General features: G+C 44.1%; 1 protein-coding gene across 7 annotated transcripts in view; it reads right to left on the minus strand.

Annotated features, from left to right (window-relative positions):
* Positions 1-24,075, minus strand: part of SEMA5A (semaphorin 5A) — a 466,937-nt gene that overhangs the window by 246,962 nt on the left and 195,900 nt on the right. For all 7 annotated transcript variants that reach the window (XM_045082005.1, XM_045082008.1, XM_004761227.3 and 4 more), the window contains one exon: positions 12,364-12,463. In XM_045082005.1, coding sequence (XP_044937940.1) covers positions 12,364-12,463 — 100 coding nt within the window. The remainder of the gene's footprint in view (positions 1-12,363; positions 12,464-24,075) is intronic.

Here is a 24,075-nt window from a genome sequence, read left to right on the forward strand (position 1 = left end):
ACTGTGACATATGTCTCCCCATTAAGTGAACATGTTAATCCTACTGGTCTAGCTGATTAAATGGAGCTTCCTTTCTCTCTCCTGATTTCCCACAAATTCTTCCTGAAACCGCTTGCCCGTACCTTAAGAATGCCAACGTTTCTTCATTTATGGCCTGAGAGAGCTACGCTATACCATCTCTCAGTGTCTTTAAGTCACACAAATTCCTACAAGACCATGACCCTTCTTAGATAGCAAATGAGCAAGAGAGTTGCATGAATATGTGACCAACGGATGAAAGACAGTTATCCTGACATATATCAATAAATTATGAGGAATAAATTGAGTGTTTTTATTTTCTGGAGTTCAGTACCAAATTTCAAAATAATTTTAAATGAAATTTCAGCAATGTAAGAAAGGAAGCATAATTCTTTTTTTTTTTTTTCTTGCTGTCTTCTTTTTTCAGAGAGGGAGAGGTGGGTAGGGAGACAGAGAGCATCTTAAGCAAGCTCCACACTCAGCACAGAGCCCAATACAGGGCTAGATCTCACTACCCTTAGATGGTGACCTGGGCTGGAATAGTCGGCTGCTTAACTGACTGAGCCACCCAGGTGCTCTGGAAGAATAATTATTTATTAACAAAAACTCATTCAGCAAGTATTTACACATAATATTTGTTAATTATAGTCAATGGATTAAGCTAACAAAAATTTTGAGACTAAAATTACTCAAAACAGGTCACCTTTAACTTTACACTGCCTCAGCATCTATTGAAGGTTGATCTTTGTGTCACTTGGTTACATTTTTGCTACTATTTCATGTTTGATTTGGGACACCAAGAGTCGGTAAGAGCTTTCAAACATTTGTTTAATGCGTGACTATAATCTACACAAAATCCAAGCCGGCAGTTTAATGCCTCCTTGGACCTTTCAATAGTAGAAATAAGTAATATGGAGCCTTTCACTATTCACTTTATCTATCATGATTTCCAGTGACTTAAAAGATATTTTTTAAAAAAATGAAATAGAAACGAAACATTTGTGGAATCCCCTCATCACCTCCCTGGAACTTAAGAACCTGACAAAACACAGAGCAGACCCTACCACGCTCAATCAAATGCCTTTCCTCAAACTACTTGGTTCCAAGCACAACTCAGAGTCCATTTTTGCCATTGGAAACATTCCAACCCAGCGAGCCATGTGAGGGACCCGAAATCCCCCAAGACAGCTTGATCCATCACAGCTGAGGTCAACAACCTACGAAGTTGAAGATTACAAAAAGAAAGAAAATCTTCTAAAGGGAATAAAAAGTGGCTATTCCCAGATGTTGAGCCACTCACACACTAAAGTGAGATCTATGGTCCCTGGAAGTGGCAGTTCTCCAGGGCATTAGAGAAGGGCCAACTACTTTATCTTGTAATCGTGAGCACACCGGGGAGGGAAAACAATGTATGTGAGGTTTACAAGAAAGGCTACCAACCTTTCCAACGGGATGGAGTAATGGTTCTGGCTCTCCACCAACAGGGAATACTAACCAAATGTTTCCTATAGGGTCAGTTTCTCTCGTAGGGCAATGCTTTGAGCAACCCAAAACATTTAAGTGGTCTCATTCATCTTCCTAACACCCTGAGATGTAAATAGGTAGTAATGAGGAATATTGCTGTTCTTCAGGGACAAAGGCAGTGGTGCAAGAGGCTAAGAGATTAGAGGTTTTAGAAGTATTAGCTGTACAGTTTAAGGGGAACTATTCTGCCTTTCCATTCACCCCTCCTCGTTACAGTACAAAGCAAGAGTGAACCACACGGTAAGGGTTCAGTTTTATGACAACAGTAAATAAAAGTAGGAGTGTTCCTTCCCTTGGTATGGATCTCCTTTTTTTCACATGTCTTGGAATAAAATTTGACATTGTGCATTCAAATGTAATAACTGTATTACTTTTTGGAGTCGTAATATATGAGGGATACAAACATCCAACAGACTGAATAATTCAAATCACAAAGCCATTAAATTTGGCAGACACAAACTGACAGTTTCCCCACTAGACATCTGAGTGCGCTTTTCCCCCCCGACTGGAGTTCATTTCTTATCGATTGCAGGATTGCAGAACTCATTCCAGAGTCCCATCCTGTCCCCCAGTGGCCTATTAGCAACAAATCACTAAGCACAACAATAAATTCTCAGAGGGAGCAGTGCGGCCTTAATAGACGAAGTTCATTTGCGTCTTCATGTAACGTAATAAAATTCAGCCGGCATTAAAGAAAAGGTTGAGCCATCATGAGCATATTAACTAAATGACTCATTTTATCTAGAGACACTATAAAACTTAACTCTGACCTCCATTAATTATGAAAGACACAGGTGTTTTAAAATGACATTCTCTTAGAATAACTCAATTGGTCTCTGATGAATATAGCTATAAAATCAAAGAAGAAAACTCCAGGTTCTTATTGAACATGTAGGTTCAAGGCTTGCTCATACCCAAGGAGCAGGAGACTGAGTAATTAAGACAGACAGATATGCATTTTGCATGAAGAGAAGTCAGAGACAAAACAGCAGGTAAACCTATCAAATGTGTTTTAAACAACGATGACAGGGACTTCTCTTTCCACTCAATAGATGCTTAGACTGTGGTCGATCGTGAAACCATCTGAAGTCATACACGTACTGCAGAGAAATCATCACCACTTGGGGAAATCTGAGAGCAGACGTCAGCTGGGAGGCCGGGCTCTCGTGCACCCCCGCCAGCCTCGCCCCCCCGACTCCTCTCCATGGCGGGATTCCGTACCCCCTGCCGTCAGCACGTGACTGCGCAGAGCTTGAAATCATGACGTTGTCCAAGACACCCAAACTTTCAACTGCACTGATAGGCTTGAATATTAAAATGTAAGTTCATGATTTATAAGCTCAGGAAAAGAACTATCTCCTTTTAAACAAGACCAAATGTCTTTTATAAAAATTATTTTTATTACCTAAATAATACAGCAATCATCTCAATAACCTTGAAGAAGCTGAAGATTTCATCTCATCCTGTAACCAACTCGGGCGGCCCACCACCCTACCTATAACATTGTTACAGAGAGTTCAACACGCTGGATGGCGCCAGACCAGTTCCAGGAGACTTTATTTTCCCTGGCATTATAACCATTCCAAAAATATCTCTTTTGGGGCGCCTGGGTGGCCCAGTGGGTTAAACCTCTGCCTTTGGCTCAGGTCATGGTCTCAGGGTCCTGGGATCGAGCCCCGCATTGGGATCTCTGCTCAGCAGGGAGCCTGCTTCCCCCTCTCGGCTTGCCACTCTGCCTACTATATATATATATATCTTTCATGGGCTTTTCCCACAGATTTGGGGGGACCAAATTCATTTTTTTAACTATTCGGCTGGATCACATTTAGATCCCAGTTTAGGAATAACCAGCTCCTGGCATGAGCTACCTCCTCGGTCAAAAGTGTTCCCACCCTCCTCAAAAACAGTCGGCTATGAAAATTTTTAAATAATTCTGATTTTATTACTGTTGTTATGACCATATGTGTCATGACATGTCCCCAACATCGCATTGGATGTTTTCATTCTTTATGCCCCAAAGGTTATTTCAAACCTTTTAAAAGTCTTGGGTATTAGGATGTTACAAAGAATACATCAAAACCAAGAACAAATCATTTTAACGGCACTCTTGTGTATTTAAACACCAAGATTAAAAGGCACAGAAGTAGATGGAGAGCTTCTCGTTATCAGCAAGCAAAATGAAGGCACAAAGACGGATTCCGAGAGACGAGCAACAATTAAGACCAATACCATTAGCAAACTGCAGAGACACAAAATCAGAAAAACCTTTTCCCATAAGCATATTTAGGGTCAAAGTTATGAATCAATATTGTTAATAATCACACTGATAATTTAAATTTTATTATGCTCTAAATATGACTTGTAAATCCCTCCGTGCTTTAAGGATTACAGATGATGACTTATTGCCCCAAACTGAACTCACAACTTCTGCTTTTGTGGGTCCACTGGGTATCTGATTCATTCTTTCCCATTTTTCAGTTAATAGAGATCATAATTCATTGGAAAAAATACCAACTGAACCATCTTAGGATTCCCTTAACTTCTGCTTTCTTAGGAATGTTCACTCCTCAAGAGATTTCCATATATACTTCTTTTTCTGGGTTATCTTCAGAGTTAGCAAAAGCTGGAAGTTTGTTTTCATGTATTTTCAAATAATCAGAGAACTGCCGTTAATTCCCCACATGCACAGGGCTAGCTAATGCCATCACAATAAGCCACACTCCCAAACCTTGCTCCAAATCTCACCTTCCAAACTTGCCCTCTGGCACCCGGTTCCAGTCGCCATCAATCACTGTCAAACCCAGCTCTGAAGTAGGTCTCAAATCTGACTCTCTCTCATTTCCACCATCACAACCTGAGTATACGTTCTGTCCGTCATCTGATCCACAGTCCCAACCTCAAACTCTAAAACACTCTGCACACAATATGGTAGAAGTATCTTCCTAATGGAAGTCTGAGCATGTAAATACGTAGGGTTAGAAATCTCCTGAACTCCTAATGCCTTTACCAGAGGTTCTCAAATCTGCCAGGCCAGTAGATCCTCAGAAACTTAATTAAGCCAAAGATTCCAACATCACTTCCAGAACGTCTAACCGCAATGGTCTGAAGAGGGGCTTGGGCATCGGCATTCTTATAAGGCCTCTCATGACTGCCAAAATTAGAATCACTGGTCTGGAGGTTTAAGTCCAAGCTCCTCCATAATCTGATACCTCCTAGAGCTCCTGTCTCCTTGGGAACAACATCAACTCTGTCACCAACAGGTCCAGTTAAGCTGAGTTATTCTCAACCTCATCAGAATCTCCGATGTTCCCCAAGGTACAGTCCTTCTGGCAAGAAGGCCCTTCCATCTGCCAGACTCCTACTGCATTCCAAGGCCCACCTGAAAAAGCACTTTCTTGTTGCACCCTTTTCAACCCGAAAGACCATCATGTGTCTTTGTTCTTGGGGTTTCCAGGGCCCTTGACCCAGGCCTTCCTGAGAAACTCTCATTGCCTGTGTTCCCGCCATAGCCAATGCCCAAGAGTCAGCAAACGTTTTCTTTAAGGGCCAGACAGCAAATGCTTTGCCTTTATGGATGGCCTCAGTTGCAACTACTCATCTCTGCAGGCAAAACTCAAAAGCAGCCACAGGAAATACACAAGTGAATGGGTGCGACGGCGTGCCAGTAAAATTTTATTTACAAAGACAGAAGACCAGCTCTGGAGCCTCAGCTTGCCAACCTTGCACTAGGTTTGCACTAGGCTATGAAGTCTTCAAAGGTAGAGACTACCCTTCATCTTTGTTTCCCCAAGCCTGAGAACCTTGCTGGCATGAAGGAAGTTCAATGAATATTCGATAAATGAACAGTCATGGAACAGTAACTAAGTGAACTGATATACTCTGACGGACCCTCTGTGGGACTAGCTGGGAGCAAAGCCCTCTACACCCAACACTAGCAGACACACACACTCAAAGGAAAGAGGCAGATGAACTTTCATTACACTGCTTTGTTGGCTCATTCATGTATTCTGGAAAAAAAAGGACTTTATAACAAAATAAATAATTTGCTGCCAGACTTATCTGCTCCCCAGTTCCAGGAGGGAAGAAAATGCAGAGATTACTCTCCCTCTCTCTCCTTTTTTTACAACAGCAAAAGGAACACGATGTGCAGAAATCTTTCCCACAAGTGGGTCTGCAGACCACCTGTTTCTCGAACGCTCGCACTCCTGGACCCCATCCATCCCGAGTCAGCAGAGCTGGGAGCGAGGGACCAAGGAAGCTTCACCTTGAACGAACAGTGCTGATGCTTAGGTACCCTGATGTCTGGTAAATATCTGACAAAAGAGAACGAAGCCAGCAGACAAGGCGTGGGACTTTTTAAGGCAGATCAGGTTAATGCACCAAGCAGGCTTCCTGGAAGAAAGGAGACTAACCCGTGTAAGGAGGAGGGATCCGAGCAAAGAGAAGCCGAAGAGAAGCGCACATCCTCCACCCCAGGCCAACACTGAGAAGGAAAATGATGGAGGAGTGACAATATTCAAGGAATAAACTAAAGGGGGGAAAAAAAAATTTCCAGGGGCCACTGAAGTGGCTCAGCCAGTTAAGCATCAGACTCTGGATTTCTGCTCAGGTCATGATCCCAGGGTCCTGGGATTGACCCCGCATCAGGCTCCCTGCTCGGCACAGAGTCTGCTTGAGAGTCTCTCTCTCCTCCTCCTGCCGTCCGCCCTCCTTCTCTGTCTCTCTCAAATAAAAATAAATAAATAAACAAATACATCTTTTTTTTTTTTAAAGGGGGAATTCCAGGTGAAGAGCAGGAATGAAAAGGCCATCCTTTTTTTTTTTTTCCATCACCAGGTGTTTTTCCTAAATCATAATTAATATAAATATAAGGTAAACATCATCACAACTCTGCATTTCTGTGCACTACGGGGGTCTACAGCTTTCTGGATTCACTCCTGATGGCTGACTTCATTCCACACCGCAGGAGTCACCTTTAATTGTGTGAACTTGACTGAAACGTCTCCTCTGGAAAACAGAAAGACCTCATGGCTACTGGAAGCAGAATTGCTGATCTTATTTTTAAAAATCTACATTCTTCCTTTTAATCGTATGCTGCTTGCAACAGATTAATTCTAAGGTATGACTTTAAAATAAAAACAGCAATTAAAAATAAGCATCACCAAGGGGCGCCTGGGTGGCTCAGTGGGTTAAAGCCTCTGCCTTCGGCTCGGGTCAGAATCGCAGTGTCCTGGGATCGAGCCCCACATCGGGCTGTCTGCTCCGCAGAAAGCCTGCTTCCTCTTCTCTCTCTCCCTGCCTGCCTCTCTACCTACTTGTGATCTCTGTCTGTCAAATAAATAAATAAAATCTTTTAAAAAAAAATAAGCATCACAAAAAAAAAATTAAAAGACTGAGTTACATTAGTCAATTTAAAAAAAAAATGACTAATGCTTCTAAAATTCAGTTCCTTGTTTTGATCCAGTGACAAAATCATTCTGAAAGGAGGAACTTAGACTAATTAAACAGGCGCCCGCCCATTCATTCAATGGTATTTTATGGGAAGTGACGCTTTCAATACTTAAAGCAAATTCAACACCAGCATAGCAAAAACAAGTTAATCTTTTCTTTTTTATTTTCATCTTTGCAGATTTAAACCAAGGGCAGAACAATGCTTGAAAATAAAACACTACAATTTTTCAAGTCCGGTAGTCACAATTATAAGGACAATGGAGCCCTGTTTTGAAAGCACTGAGGTTTTCGTTTCTGATTTTCGTCATAACATGCTCACTTGAAGCTGATACTATATGTTGTACAGACCTATGAACAAAAATATCTTCCCGCCCCTGGGCGTAGTTCATTGACTGGGCAAGTGAAGGGCTCTGGGCAAGGGACAAAGCTCGGGGCCGGTCCTCACGTCAGGTCAGCTGTGCAAAGGGACTCACGCATCCCCTTTTGTTCTTTCTCTTGATAGCTCCACAGTGTTCCCATTTAATAGAATTAAATTTTAATAGAATTAAAATATGAAATTTCCAAGGTCGTGAACTGTTCTATTTATCACCAATTATGATTGTTGCCTGACCCAAGTCCTGAGTCTACGGGCTTCAATCCCACCCCCTTAATCTCCTGCAGATCGTTGTGCCTCCTGGACTCAGAGGTCCTTGTGTGAAAGCTCACAGGTGAGTGAGTGTTCTTATTAAAATATCGTAGGTTGTGAGACGATGCTCTTCAATTTATATACCTCTGTTGCAATGAAGCAGGTCAGAGCAGAGTAAAATAATCACAAATCAACTGACAGGTGCCTAGGTGACACAGTCGGTTAAGTGCCTGCCTCTTGGTTTTGGCTCAGGTATGATCTCAGGTTTATGAGATCGAGCCTCACGTTGGACTTTGTGCTCAACTCAGAGTCTGCTTGAGATTCTCTCTCTCCCTTCCCCTCTGTCCCTCCCCCTGTGCACGCTCACTCGCATGTGCACACTCTCTCTCTCTCTCTCTCATTCTCTAAAACAAATAAACAGGGACACCTGGGTGGCTCAGTTGGTTAGGTGTCTGCGTTCGGATCATCAGGTAATGGTCCCAGAGTCCTGGGATCGAGTCCCACCATCAGGCTCCTTGTTCAGCAGGGAGCCTGCCTCTCCCGCTGCTTGTACTCTCTCTCTGCCTGTCTCTCTCTCTGACAATAAATAAATAAAATCTTTGGAAAAAAATAAGTGAAATAGATAAATAAATCTTAAAAAGAAAGAAAGAGATCAACTGAAAGACCAAGAAACAAACAACAAAAAGAATGGAAAGAAACTCAAATTCTCTTTGATGAGAGGCTCTTTTCGTTATTACCATATGGCTTTATGCTTTATAAAAATATGGCTCATCTCTAAATGCCTTGATTATTATTTGATTATAATAAAAAACACTTCTCTATGTGAAACCAAGTTAGTTGCCACTTGGGATAACATTTGAATTTAGCACAGAATCACTTGTCATCCTTATAGTGAACCTGAACACTAAAGACAGACAGATTCATTGGAGAATAAAACTAGAATCACCTTCTCACATCCAGCTTTACAGTCCTATATGCAGCAAAACTTGCATTTATATCAACGTCCTGAACTAGTATTAGTATCAATACTTTGATAGTTATCCCTATCAAACCTCTACACCATAACATATTTCTTCACTTTGGAATTTTTCTTCCTATATATGAATGTCATGAAAAAAATAAAATAAAATGAAATAGAAAATGTTTTTAGTAGGTTTTTTGACAAAGACATATATAAGTCATTCATAAAATATCATCCCAAAATCATGTAACAAAAAAAAAATCAAATAATACAAGGAAATAACTGAAAAGGTTAACTGTGATTGAAATTGTGTTTTTTTTCCTAATGCTCTAATTGTATTTTCCACATTTTCTAAAATGCAAATGCCTTTGTCTCGCCATTGAAAACACAAACGTTATTTTAATTTTTAAAGAACCCTTCGGTGAAACAAAATATGAATGTCAATGCCTTTAAAATAATATAAAAGATCATGTGCACCTTGGAAGTAGTAAACTTAGAGATCTTTCCAGAAGTTCCACGAATTCAAAAGGCCCACGCCTTCTGGCACTGTCTAACCACAAATGCTTAAAGACAGCAGCACAAAACACCCTTCGCAGCACCATGAACTTCTTTTTGTGAAGAGCGCACAGAATCTTCAACTAAGTTCAATTCTAAGAACATAAAATAACACGGGCATAAAGTAAAGCCAGCCAACAAATGGCTTTAGGATCCCGAGTGCTACCTGTAAGAAAACAGAAAGCCTATCACCGTACTTTCCCACCGCTCACACGGAAACCCTCCCAGATGTCTTCAGATGCACCTGCTGCGTGAACCTCTTTGCTAGGTCAAGCCCTCCCCAACAGGAAGCTGAGGGCTGGGTTATTTTTAAAGTTTTATAACTGGTTCACACTCCCTCTCAAACCCTCTGAGCGTAACCCCACCACGTTTCCCAGCGAGATTCCCATTCTCCTCGCTCACTAATGACCACTGCTGCACACGGATGCCCAAACCCAGAACGCTCCGCAGAGCTGCCCGACCGCTGCCGGCTCGCCGCGGGCCCGCTACAGCAACAATCACTTTTCATGGATTATTTTATTAGATCCTCCCAACAGCTGACAGGGGTAGAAATAATTACAGAGAAAATGAGATTTGAAACAGGCTCAAGGTCACACAGCTGAGCTGGTTCAGTCGACCTCTCTCTTCCTCTCTCTTGTTTCTCCCACCAGGACAGGACCATGAGATCTCTCTTCCAAGTGCCAATTTGCTCAGGGGGTTTCCACATCCACTAAGAGAATCGATGTCATTCGCCAAAAGCCAAACACCTGTGGCGTGTTCGCGCATGCCTGGCGCTGTCCTACCCGTGGGGCACCACGGTCTTCCAGAAACAGTGGGGAGTCTTTCTTTCTTTTTCTTTTTTTAAGATTTTATTTATTTATTTGACAGACAGAGATCCCAAGCAGGCAGAGAGGCAGGCACAGAGAGAGGGGGAAGCAGGCCCCCCGCTGAGCAGAGAGCCCGATGCGGGACTCGATCCCAGGACCCTGAGACCATGACCTGAGCTGAAGGCAGAGGCCTAAACCCACTGAGCGACCCAGGCTCCCCGTGGGGAGTCTTTCAACTCAAGCTCACAGGCAAACCTTTCTCAATGTCCTTCAGGGTTGAATGAAGCGTAGAAGACACAGCTCTACCAACCCAGGTCGTATTTGTACCTTCTACCTTGGCAGGTGGCTCCTTCCCCTTTGGCTAAGGGTGAGAGCTCCTTTTCCCTAGGGGTTAGCTTTGGGGTAGAGACTTCCACTTCCGTGGTGTCTTTGCCCAAACGTGGGAATTTGCAATATATCTGTTATAAAACCCCATCTTCCCCCAAAGGTACCCCAGATGCAGAGAGGCACCTGTACAAATCAAATCCTTGAAGTACGTTCGCTGAATCAACAGATATCTCTGAGCTTCTGTGAGTAGAGAAACTGTGCTACCTTCTAGAGAAGCAAAGAAAAGACAGCACATCGTCCACCATCTGGCAAGTCACTATCTGATAATGGGGGAGGGGCGTTGTGGGTGACACCTGCCAAAAAACCACGCAGTAACGTGGTAAGGAAGGTACACGACAGGCGTGTTAACAGGCCCAAGCAGAGCGGTGGAAGGAGGAGCTCAGTCCCAGGGGAGGACTCCTGAGCCGGATCTCTTTACTCTGAGCGACATCACTGAGTAAAGAACTTTGGGGAGGGAGTAGCTAATGCTCCAGAGAATCCAAGAAGTTTGTTACCAAGTCCCAGAGGCAAGAGAGAGAACATGTGACAGTGGTGGTCTAGAGAAGCAAGTCCACAGGCCTGGACGTTGGAAGAATGAGCTGAGTTTGTGAGGGGCGGGGTGCCACATGGCACCATGGGGGTGTGATGGGCAACAGGGAAATGCCAGCATGTATCCAAGGGGAGCTGCCAAAGGGGGGAGGTATAAGGCATTTTACAAAGAAGGGGTTGGCCCCAGTACATAGGTGGACAAAATCTGTAGGCCGGAGGACCAACTAAAAGCCCCTGAAGCATCGGGTCCAGCCTCCCCGTGATGAAATGTGATGGAAGTCAGCATCCGACACCTGCCATGTACTCCCCGTGGCCTGTAGTAAATAAAAATATGCAAATTCAGCTCAACCCGTCTACACTCCCTGCTCACTTAGAAATACCAGAGGAGAGTCAGGGGATGTGATCAGTGCTAGGAACTAAGTCAACTTCTGTCCATTCACTTAACATTGGTCCAGGCACCTCAATGCCTTCAAGGATTGGGTGCATACCCAAGGGCTCCTTGAGGTCTGAGAGCCAAAGCAATGACTCTAGAAACCATTCAGTATTTATCTAGAGTGCCCCGGGGATAAGCCATGCTTAGCTTCACCCAGCTGTATATGGAAACTGCACATCCTCTCTTGCTAAGAAACATATGTTTTATGATCTCGTAAATGCGATCAAAAGAGATATAAGGACTCGGCGCCCGACGTGTTCTCCTTGAACACCGGAAGAGGCCAAATGGCCTCCTTCTTCAAAATTAGTATTTTTCCTTAGAGATGGGTATGAAGTATTTTTTTACACATCATCCTCAAAATGCACTGACAGGAGAGGTGAGCTGAATGCAAGGGTTATGCCTGTTTTCCCCCAAAGAAGGGATGATAAATAGGAGGGAAACAACCCAAGATCAGTTCTGACTGTGTGTAGCAGCCTCGCCATCAAACGGAAGGTCAAGTGTTGACCTGGACACCAGAGCATGGGCACCTTGAGAGGGGTAAACAGTAACAATTTCCTTGAATTCTCGGTTGACTGGTAAATGACGTAATCAAGGTCATGGAAAACAGAACAGCAGGCACTGGAACAGACGGCAAAACCTCCTGACTCCAGAATTTCGGTAAAGAATGTACTGAGAAGTTGAGAACACGGTTTCTGGAGTCAAAATGCCTGGGTCTGAAGCCTGAGCCCAGCTTCTGCTGGACATCAGACCATGTTCTGCCTCCGTGTCCTCATCTCTACGGCAGAGATGCTGACAATACTCACCTCTCAGCTTTCATGGAAAAAAATGTATTCGTTCTAGTGAGAATGGGTCCTGGCGCTTGAAACCCCCCCCCCCCCACGCCATGAACACTTGCTAAAAAGAGCAGGCATCACTGGTTATTAGGAGGCCACATTTCGGGCCACCTTATACTGTATTCCATGTTCAGAGTATGACTTAGCACTTGTCAACTATGGCAGAGAAGCTCACGTGCAGCGGCAGAATCATCAAGTAAAATCCAAAATTATCTGCAGGGGCAAAACATAAGATCTCTCACCTTGCTCCTACAACAAGTTCTTTCTGTCCTGGGTCAAATGTTAACTGCGAGAAATCCACAGCATTCTTCGCTCTGAACTCCCGTAACCAGGGGCCAATTTCTAAACAGAAAAAATAAATAAACGAAAAGATAAAAATGAATGATTTTTTTTTTCCCTTCGAGGGACCACACAAAGTGCACAACAGGTAGCAAACATGACATTTCAGAGAGGACCCGGCGGTCCCCTGACGTTTGGGGGCCACGGGAGCTTTCCAGCAGAATGTCGCAGGACCCACACCGAGGACGTGTTAAAACCTACAGGGCGGCCACCCAAGGATGAGCGAGAGAGGCATCTGTGCTCGGGTAAGACTTCCAAGGCAGATGTGCGTTTCCCTCTGGGCTCTGGGCCGGACAGAGAACCAGGCAGCATTCACAGGCTTCACCGAGGGACTACGGAGCGCAAACAGGACCTTTTCCTGCTTGTGTTTACTGGCAAAAGCTGAAGGCTGGAGAAGGTCAAAGCCTTGGGATCCGGGATAAGCACAGGAGCACCCACCGCCCTCCTTCCGAGTGGACACCCTCTGTCTGTCCTTTGGGTTTCGATTCTATTCTATGAGGCGTGTTGAACACGTACAGTGCTTTCTAGATGAGAAATCCAGTTCCTTCTAGACCTTCTTGGCATTTTTTTCTCTTAAGGGGAACCAGGAAATAGCCACTTGTCAGAGGCAGGCTGTTCACAAGCCTGTGACCTCCTATGACACAGCCTCCAGCCCCCATTCATTCGTGGTAACATGACAGCATTGGAGAGGGACAGGAGGCGACCTCACGAGCCGCTTCTGTGACTTGTATTAGCACACGTCTGACACCACAAAAATACTCTGGGAGTCGCCTGCCAGTAGTGGCTGGCCTTATCATTATTTCTAACAATTAGCCGTGATACTATACTGTCATTTTTTTCTTGGATTTACTATTTTGAGTGATATCACACCAACTGAGAGGCACACGAAAGATGTCACATCAACAAAACCACTGGTAGAGCAAAGAAATCATGTCTCTCCATGGAAACAGATGCCAAAACCAGATTTTATATGGAAATAGGCCCACGTCCCATAACATGTCCCACACAAACACCTTTGCTGATATTATCGAGACAGGTTATTTTCCAGGAATGATCCGGTATAAGAAGTAGAGCATTTCTCTACCACCGGTTAAAAAGGTCATGAACGAAAAGTTCTACTCCATGTAAAGGAAACCAGGGTTGAAGTCTATAGAGACCTGTATTTGGGCTTTGAAATTTTAATGTGCTTCTTGACTCTTTTTAGAAGTTTATATAAATTTATTCAATTCAGAGCCAAGTCATTTAAAAGAAAACCCTTAATTATAGTAAAGTGCGTACAAGGCCCTGGAGCTATGGAAAGTTGTTACTCAATGGCGTGTTCCAGAAGTTCATAATTCAGTTAGGGAACGAGCGCTAGTACCTTCTTTGAGCACAGGGTCCATGAATATAAGATCTCTACAGGCATCTGTGAGGCCAGAGGAAGCACTCACACAGATGGGAGAGATGACGGGGTCCTCGGTAAGAAGAAAAGAAGGATCTACCCGCATATTTACGATGCAGATGTGTTCCGGAACCCCAGAGCAACGAGGGGTGGCACAGTGCCCGGGGGGCCACCCGTGATCGGTGTTTCTCCCCTTCTTGCCCATCGGGCGCCACCCGATCTCTGCTTCTGAAGCTGGACCCGGAGCTCCAATGCCCAGAAAGCTCGCTGGGGTGCCTACAGCCCGCAGCACCATGGCTCGCATGCGGGAAGCAAGCACGGAAGATGCGGTAACAGGACCACAACAACCGGCAGGTGGATGGGGCGGCTGGGGGGGGGGGGGAGCAGATGCAGAATGAGCAGCGAGAGGGAAAGGAGAAGCGAGAACGGAAAAGAGCAACAGCCACTCGAGGAAGCCCCGGGACGGATCACCGCCGGGCGTGCTGAAACAGAACCGGGAACACACTCGCTCCCAGGCTCACACGTTGCGATTCGGCTTCAACCGTGACAAAGAGGCTTAGAAAGTTCCCAGGCAGGGACTTGAACCCACGAAAGCAGCGATCTCAGGAATGGGCACGGGCCGCTGGCAGGCAGGATGGGGGCAGGAAGGTCAGATGCTAGAAAGCGTCACCCCACATGTGATGTAGGTGGCGGCTTCGCGAATGCAGAAGGAGGAGGAGGTGGGGGGGTCCCACGGGCCTGATAACTAACCCCGGAGGGGGGCAGGGGGATGGGGGGGCTGACGGAACAGCTGGAGGAGAACAAAAACAGCCCGAGACTAAACGAAGAGGAAAACAGTGATGACGAGTCACGGGCATCGGGGGTGAAGGGTGGTCCGAGAGAGAGAGGACAGGTCAGGTGCAACAGCGGAGAAGGTCACATGGGGGGAATGGCCCCAGAGCCTTTGCGGAGCATGGCTAAAACCCGCAGGTACCTGGAGAGCTGTTTTAATACAGGACCTTCGCCACCCAGACAGGACACGCAGGACCAGGGAGCCCTGCCAGGCCTGGAGTCCCCGGGGGCTCCTGTTCACCCAAACCCACAGCTCCCACAGCCAGACACGCACGTCGGACTCAAGGTGGTGAGAACAAGGAGGTGGCAGAAGGCGAGAACAGACGGTCCCAGGCTGGACTCTGTGCGGGAGGAGGGACAAGTGAGCCACGTCAGGGGAGAGAAGGCTGCGAGAGACAGCAGCGAACTTGCCTCTCGGGTGTGAGTCTCTCCTTTCCATTAGACAAACGGGAAGGGGGTGGCCAAAGGTGGTGAGGAGGAGGAGACGTCCTGCCAGTGCTGGTTCCTGCACTGAGCAACGAGAACTGCCATACTGTCTCCCAAGACGTCCTCGAATCATAACAGGAGGAACGTAGACAGGGAGAAACGAGTGCACAGCTTATCGTTCGATCACTATTGTTCCCTTTGCCTTGTTTAAATTTCCAAAAACCTGCCCCATGAAAACAGTGTATTTGTACGGTTAACACTCAACCAGAGTTGGGTAATCTGCCCATTCTTTTCTTTTTTTGATTTTCCTGGGCATTCCTCCAGGTCTGATTATCTCAACTGCGTATCTCACGACCTCTGTCGGACCGAACACCATGAGAGCTTGAGGAGAAGGGTCCTGCACAACCCACTTCTCACTGAGAAGGTACCTGTCCTACACCACTCCCCCCTACTTTCCTTGCAAGATCGGGGGCTGGTGTTCTCTCCTCTGTGCAAGACCAGCCGTCCCCCTCTGCGCAGCCCACCTCTTCCCTCCTCTCTCGTCCCTTCTCTAAATCACCTATTTTCTCCTTTAGTATCTCCCATGTTACCGGGCCCTTTCCCTCTGTCTGGAAGGATATACATATTCCCTCATTTCAAGACAAAACAAAACAAAAAAACACCTTGTAAAATACATGTTCCTTACACTCTTGTTATGACAGTGTTAAATGCCCAAGACAAAATGTGTGGTAAACTCCCAGGGACACTTTGTCAAAGAAGCTGCCATAGGCTCACCTTCATATGGACATTTCAACAACCCCTCAAGGAACACGTAATCCCAACTTTATAAAGCTTCCTAAATGCTTTATAAAGCTTCCTAATGCAGTTCTGACGTGATTGTGTTCCTGATGATCTGGCTAGGAAGGCTGCACAGAGACATCATGAGAAAGGAAAATCATTGGCTAACCTCATTTAAGAACACAGCTGAAAACATTGCTAAGGAAGGACGTGTATTAGCAAATCACACACACACACGTACACACACACACCATTTCATATGGAATAGGGTTTATTCCAAAAACACAAGAAGGGATCAACAAGCTTAATGTCAGAAGTTCTATCTGTAGAATTTGCCACCACAATAACAGATTTCCATAGTAGCATGAAGAAATTACCAGCACTGCTTTGGAAAACATTGCAAAAATGAACCATTATGAATACAGAAAACTAGAAGAATACAGTGTCAAGTAAGGCCAGTGAGGAAAGAGTCTGAACACAGGGCAGATGGTGCAAACAGGCTCAGGAGACGCCAAAGAAAGGTCAGGACGAGAGAAGAGAGCAGGGGAAGAAGGCACACAGCATGTGGCAGGTTAAGAGAGACGATTTCCAGTAACATTAACTTTCTTAATACACGCTCACTCCTCCCAAATAATGGGTTTATGTTTTTCCTTCTTCTCTCTCTTCTGAACTTTATAGAAAAAAAAAAAAAAAAACCATTTGATGAAAGGGAACTTAAATATGGCAGCCAATACAACCTTGTTCGGAAGTTAGGTAGTCATATAAAATTGGTAGCTTCAAATTGAATACTTTGTAGATAATTTGTAATATTTGAGAGTAATCATTCTAGCTCACCCATTCATTACACAAATACGGCTTTTTAAACATGGCCTCTGGCAATGACTTTTTATTGCAAAATTAGCCCCAAAGATAAAACGTGTGCCCTCTCCTACCACTGCGTAAGCACCCCTGTGATTGTCTTGTAAATACTGTAATGAAAAGTATACTGATCTGATTTTTAAAGAACCCAGTGTTACCATTTCAAGAAATAACTTTTAGGAACATATGTTGGTATTAATATATTTGGTCAAAATGATGGTATATACAAGCTAGGACTTGAGCTTACAGATTCAAGTCAGTCACCCCCCCACCCACCCCAACACAGAAGACAGAATTTTTTTTTTTTTTAAAGAATATACATGACTATTGAATAAAGAAGCAAACACTGTAAAGGTATTGAAGGTAGTCATGGCTGTAAGCCAAGACAACTTTTTAGAGCCTGATAAGTAAGAATCACAGGGGAAGACCAGCACTGGTCCCCAAGCCCGGCAACCACTCAGAAAACCAGACTGATGGCTCCGCGGAGCGCAGAGATTGTGCTGATGGGGGGCAAAAACTGAGCAGCGAAACCTCCCAGCTCAAACAGGAGTGGCTCTGGGGAGACCATTCTTCTCGCCAAACGTCAGTCAATGAAGGAGTCCAGCAAGCAGGACTGAGGAACTTCTTTGGGGGACTTGAAACCCACACGGAACAACCTAACGGGAAGCTTCCCAAGGAACACATTATACAACGCATTCAGAAGGTAACAAGAAAGAAAAATCAACATCCACTTCATTTTGAAAGTGAATCGATTCCCACTGATGTATACTGTTAAATAAAAACAGCCACCTACTCAGTTTAATAAATAATGCATTGATTGTTTCTGATGTTGTGATTATGAATAACAATGATCTACATGTCAGGGAAGACCTACAGGAAAGAGCATTCCCATCGTCACTAGTTAGATTTTATGCTCCAAGGGTCTTGATGTAATGAAAGAAGGAGAAAATGTCAATAACCACGTACTGATCTGCTTTATCAGAGCAAAGAACATTCTAGAAGGAGAGGGCAGAGATGACACAAGCAGAGTGGAATGGCCCGATGTCTCAAGAGTCTAGGCCACTCAGCTCTGCTGTGTGCGGACAAGACATTGTCCTGAAAGCACAAGGGCTGGGTCCTCACCTTCCCCAGAAGGCCACTCCAGCCAGCGAGGCACCTCGGGCCAGGAGGAGAGGTACAGAGTGCACTCTCTGCCAAGCACCCCAGAAGCTCTCCTGACCTGACCTCTCCTGGAACTGTGAGAGAAACCATCCTATGTCAAAGATACCTGATCGTCTTTAAAGGCGGCACGCATCTCCCTTCCACAGGCATCATTTTCAGCTTCAGTGCATTACATAACCATTCCAGCAAGGCAATCTGAGCTAAAACATGACTGGAAAACAGAGGAGTGGGGTTTTTAAGAAACCCCACAAAGACGACAAGCACGCCGGCCAGTGCCCGTTTCCTGCACCCCCACCGGACCGCTCATACATTCCTTCCTTTCTCCTTTCCCATCTGCTTTTCCAGGCATGTCCCTCCAGCACCAATCACTCAGAGCCAGGCAAGAGCACTTCAGACAGCAATACCAGCACCCCATGCCATGATTCACCCCCAGAATAAGATATATCCAGGCCTGGGCACCTGGGTGGCTCAGTTGGTTAAGCAACTGCCTTCGGTCATGATCCTGGAGTCCTGGGATCGAGTCCCGCATCAGGCTCCCAGCTCCACAGAGAGTCTGCTTCTCCCTCTGATCTACCCCCAACTCATGCTCTCTCTCACTCTCCCTCTCTCAAGGAAATAAATAAAAACCTTAAAAAACTTTAAAAAAAATATATGCAGGTTTTCAGCTATAGGAGTGCTGCTGAAATTCTTTAAAGTGTTATAACAGATTTCAGTTCTAAAACTTCATGTGTTCGTCCAGTGGCAGACCGAGGCAAAAACTTGCAGACATGCAAGTCCACAAACATTTATGTTTGTGAAAAAAAACACATATCAGAACAACCACTGTCTCTTATTAACACCTTTTTTGTTGTTACTGTCTGTATTATCAGTGGTTACTTCGCTTCAGAAACTATGTCAAATACTTTTACATGTTAACAATGTCTAATTTCATTTAATGTTTATAATCCTGTGAAGCTACAGCTATAATCTTTCTTAAAGAAATAAAAATTTTCAAAATTAAAAACCCTGAGTTTCTGACAAGTTAAACATCTTGCCAAATACAACGTAAGTGGTAAGTGGCTAAGCTGGAATTTAAATCCAGGATAAGACTAAGGCAGTATTTCCATAAGGTCCAAATTAAAAATCAATTTTCCCAGGAATGTATAAAGTACATTAATCCCTAGCACCTAGTAATATATCAGCATGGATTAAACCTATCGGAAATGGTAGTTGCCACCCACCAAAGGAGAGTAAAATTAGATAGAAAGGAAGAGGTGGTAGTTTTCAGATCGGGGACAGGAATGTTCCAGCCCAAGCCGCCCATTAGGCAGCGCAAAGCTGGAAGAAGGAAGGTCCCAGAAAAAAGCAGAAAGAAACCAGGTGCCCCAAAGGCAATAAGGCGCCTGGAGGAAGAAGGTCCCAATGGTGGAAAATTTATCTCCATCATTTCTTTCCCTGACAGGTCCTGCTTACATCAGCTAATGCAGAAATATGCCAATGCTCTATTGCCTCACTTTAGCTTTCTAGAAAGACTGAAAAATACCAGGCTAATTTTCTTTCTCCAAATGCAAGGACCTCAGTTACTTTCACTGTACCTGTTTTCTGGGACTTCACAGAACCAAAGAAGGTACAGTAGGACATGACACTGGCTATCCCACAATCCTTCCCCCTGACTTTATTACAGTTTATAAAACTAAGGGCAAAGAAGTTGCATGACTTCCCAAAGTTACATGTCGATGAGGTCCAGTGGAAGACCCCAAATCCTGTGATTCCCTCGCCAATCTATCCTCTCCATCACGGCACTAGTAGAGCAGCCATCCAAGTGGGAACACCATTGTGTGGTCTCTGAGCACACAAAACTTTCTAAATTATGGTATTTTAAGGGACCAAAATGCCTAGATCTTGATTTAGATCTCAATATATTCATCCACATATATGGTATGTATATATGTATATGCATGTATGTGTGTACTCGCACATATACACATACACAGGTTTGTAAATATGTATTAAATATATTTACATAGATTACCCCTGGATACAGATATGTATACATACACAGTTACACATATTTATATCTAAAGGCATCAATATGTTCATTGATATATATACATAAGTGTATATGTACTTATCTATACACACAGGTATATAAATGTATTTGCATAAATGTACGTAAGAGATATAAATATATATCTGTGTGTGTGTGTATATATATATATATATATATATGAGACACTAAATTAGGTGGAAAAAAATCTCAAAAGCTTGCTATAGGAAATGATCAAAATATTCAACTGACGTGACTTTTTAAAAATAAAGCAAAAATATCCAATATTAATCAATTAGGGAAAGTAAAACTCTTTTTTTTTGGTAAAACATTTTTATACCATTAAAAGTAGAAAGGATCCAGTACGCCAAGAAGGCATAAAGCATCTTTTATTTACATTTTTATTTGTAAACATGACCCATAAAACACAGTATTTTAAAATGCTAACAGTGTTCCTTCCCATCCTATGTCCAGTCATGCACCCACTCAAAGGGGGGCGGGCGCTCATGTTTCCATCGCAGTGACACTTTTAACCTTTAATCCTTTTTTTACAGGTTCACCATCAGAAAACTCCGCTAACTGTAAGTTTCACAAAATATCTATGCTCTGAAACTGGGTTCTTGTAAAGTTCACTCCCCTGCCCCAGACAGCGTGGCTGGTAGATTTTCTTAAGAATCAGGCGATCTGTGATCATGTACTTTCTACTCATGACGTTCCCTGATTTGGGTCTGCTTCACGCAAACACGACTGGAAAGCCACAAATGTAAGCTCAGAATCCCCAGTATAGTATCAGCTTACGATGTAAGCAAGCATTAAATAATAGCCATGAATCTGTTAAAATTATAGGCAGCAGCAACGCACACACAGTTTCAGTACGGGCAGGAGCACATAGACTGAAGACTGGCCTGGGAGAGGCTAAGGCAGGTTTCACCCCTCCAAGAGATTCCTGTTGTGATTTTCAGATATATTGTTTCTACAAGTTAGATTACAGGACGATAACATAGAACTGATACATGTTTATATATATATATTATATATAATATAAATACTTTTATATATTTATTATATTTATATATTTATTATATATACTTTTATATGTATAATATATATGTAATATATAATATATAAATATATTATATTTATATAAAATAAATATATTTATAAAAATATAATATAATATATATTACATATATATTATACATATAGAAGTATATATGTAATAAATATATAAATATATAAAAATACATTATATATATATATGTATTTAAGAGAAATCTTAGGAGACAAAATTTCATCACAACCAACTACCATCTTCATAACCAACTGAAATGGACGCCCTTTCTGAATCAAGTGATTTCTACTAATCAAGTGATTTCTACTGTTTCCCCCAATCTTCATTTGTGGGCATGATTTTCCAGCCATACCAGGTAAAGCCATTTGATCTCAGGATCCAAATTTCTTGGGGACCCCAAGAAATTCTGAGTCATCCGAGGGTTACCGGAGACACACCTGGCAAGATGTAAAGAGAAGTTTCTGGAATGTTGTCAATAAACTGGTTTAAAAATCTGCCTGGCAGGCTGGCGTTGCCTTCCCTTTTGTTTATAACTTCTAAGATCGCAGAAACCTCCTAGTTCATTAAACCATCTGGAGCAATTATTCCTGGCGGGCTGCGGATCAGAACCAAGCCGATAAGAAGCAGGTTTTTATTGCTGGATAACTCGCACAAGAAGCAATTTCTATTCATCCATCCATCAAGACAGAATTTTTTTAATTTAAAAGATTATGCAAATGCAAATGTAAACTAGGCCAGACCTTCCAACCCCTGGACTGTGACCAGCTTTGTCCTCCAGGCTGCGAAGTGTGTCCCAGAGCGGCCCCGCCCCTCAGCTCTGTGCGGCTTTCCAACAGGAAACTTTGCTGGTGCAGAAGGGTCTTAATTTTGCCTTGTGACCTGCAGCATATGACTAGAGGCTATAAAATCTAATTGCAAAATCTTAATGTTGTGCCAGAGGACATTAAAAAGTAATTTCCTTCAGATTTATAACTTGAGAATTACAAATGATGTTAATGTGACTAAAAATATAAAAATGAACTGTTTCTAGCCAACGGGCACTGAGATTACTCCAGGAGTGGCCACGGGCTTGCTGTGTCAGCAGGGATGACCAGAAGTCCGAAAGGGCACAAATACAGCCATTTGTGCCACGAAGTCTCCTGGCTCGGAGACATTCTATACGTCCCCAGTCTCTTTGCCAGGCTACTGATTCTGCCCATCACCAGAGCTGGAACACGTTCCAAGACGGACTCAGACTCTTTCAGAAACTCCAGGTTTAAGCATTCAGGTGATATGCATCTAGAATGGACATAATTATTCATGTGCACAGTCCGTGACTAATTCTTGAGTCCCTGCTATTGGAAGGACCCACTTGAGGACTGGCGAGGATACAGAGGTATGGAAGACCAATCTCTGCCTTGAAGACATTCATAGTTTAGCAGAAAAGGTGAGATACACACACACAACAGAGTGAAACTGAGGACGAGAAACACTAGCTGGTACCAGACAGTGCGATGGTCAGTGGTCTCGGCAGTGCTAGCCAATGAACATAACGAGGCCTACACACATAATGTGGAACTTTCCAGTTGCTACATTAAAAAATGCTAAGAAGCAGGGCACCCGGGGGCTCAGTCAGCATATGCCTTTGGCTCAGGTCATGATATCAGGGTCCTGCTCAGCAGGGAGTCCGCTTCTCCTTCTCCCTCTGTCCCTCCCGGCTACTTGTGCACATGCTCGCTCTCTCTCACTCTCTCAAATAAATGAATGAAATACTGGGAGGGGGGGAATGGCAAAATGCCAAGAAGCAAGAAAAATTAATTTTCAACAATATAGTTTATTTAATAAAGTATATCCAGGATATTATTTCCATGTTAGCAAAATAAAAACTGTTGAGATATTTTGATTGCATGTGTACATTCTAGGCCTTTGAACTCCAGTGTCCGTTTTTACACTGATGCACATCTCCATCCGAACTAGCCACATCTGAGTGCCCAACAGCCAGACACAGCTGGTGGCTCCTCTCCACGGAGTTTCCTTGCGGATACAGAGGCCTGTTCCCTTACATTATTGAAAAACAAATTAACGAGGGGTCTTATCAGACCCGAAGGTCATTAAGTCTGCAACTGAGTCAGGGGCAGATTCCAACAAAACCGCCCTCGGGTCACCCAACTGCTGATGCAAGTGACACGGGCTTCGGAGTGAGGCTGACTTGCATTTCGCATCTCAGACTCCAAGCTTTCATGGGTGGGACTGTGGGGCCAAAAGCAGGTGCCTCATCCTTTCTTCACAAACTACACTAACACAGGGAGCATGTGAACACAAGAGTTTGGGAGAAGAAGAATGTATAGACCAATCCCTACGAAGCACCTGGCGGAGACCCTAAGACACGGGAGGGTCTCCAGAACCAGGGGTCGCCAACCTCACCTCTGCAGGCAGTAACGCGTGGTTTTCGTCTGCTCCCCGAGTTCACCGGGAGGACGGCCCTGCTGCCTCTTGTGACAATATCCTGAGTACCGGGCAGACTATCTGCCATGAATTCTAGCCTCCAATAGAAGGATGTGCAATTTCATGTTCATCACAGTCTACCCGTGACAGCGGGAAGGCTCTAGAACGTTGAGGAAGGCCACGACCAACTATCTGTTCAAACCAACTGACCAGGCAGCACTAGCAGAAATCCATTCAACAAGCAAGAGACTGTTCTATAACCCGTAGACTCAGCAGGTCTGGGGGGTTCAAACCCCACCCATTCCAAAGAAAAGTTTGACCTTGGACTGACTCCCAGAGATAATGTCTAAGACCTTGGAATATCCTGGCTGATAAGATAAGAGTGCCTGTGTCTGCCCGTGGGCCTGGGGCCACCCCGCAGAGTCTGTGGGAGCACTGTGATTGACGGGGGACCTTCGGCCCGCTGCAGTCAGGTGACACACCTGCACAAAGGTTTTCTCTGTCTGCCAGTTTCCACGGCCACAGCAAACTGCCTGGCCAGGCCGTCGGCCCCTCACACCTCCCTGCTCTTCCCTTCCGCTTGTCCCCAACACAGACGCCTCAGCTGCGCCCAACCGGCTCTTGGCCAAGCTCATTCTCACTCCCCCCTTTGCTAACAC

Source organism: Mustela putorius, unplaced genomic scaffold (assembly GCF_011764305.1).
Source record: "Mustela putorius furo isolate JIRA1106 unplaced genomic scaffold, ASM1176430v1.1 tig00000589_pilon_pilon_pilon, whole genome shotgun sequence".
In the NCBI taxonomy this organism is placed as follows: Eukaryota; Metazoa; Chordata; class Mammalia; order Carnivora; family Mustelidae; genus Mustela; species Mustela putorius.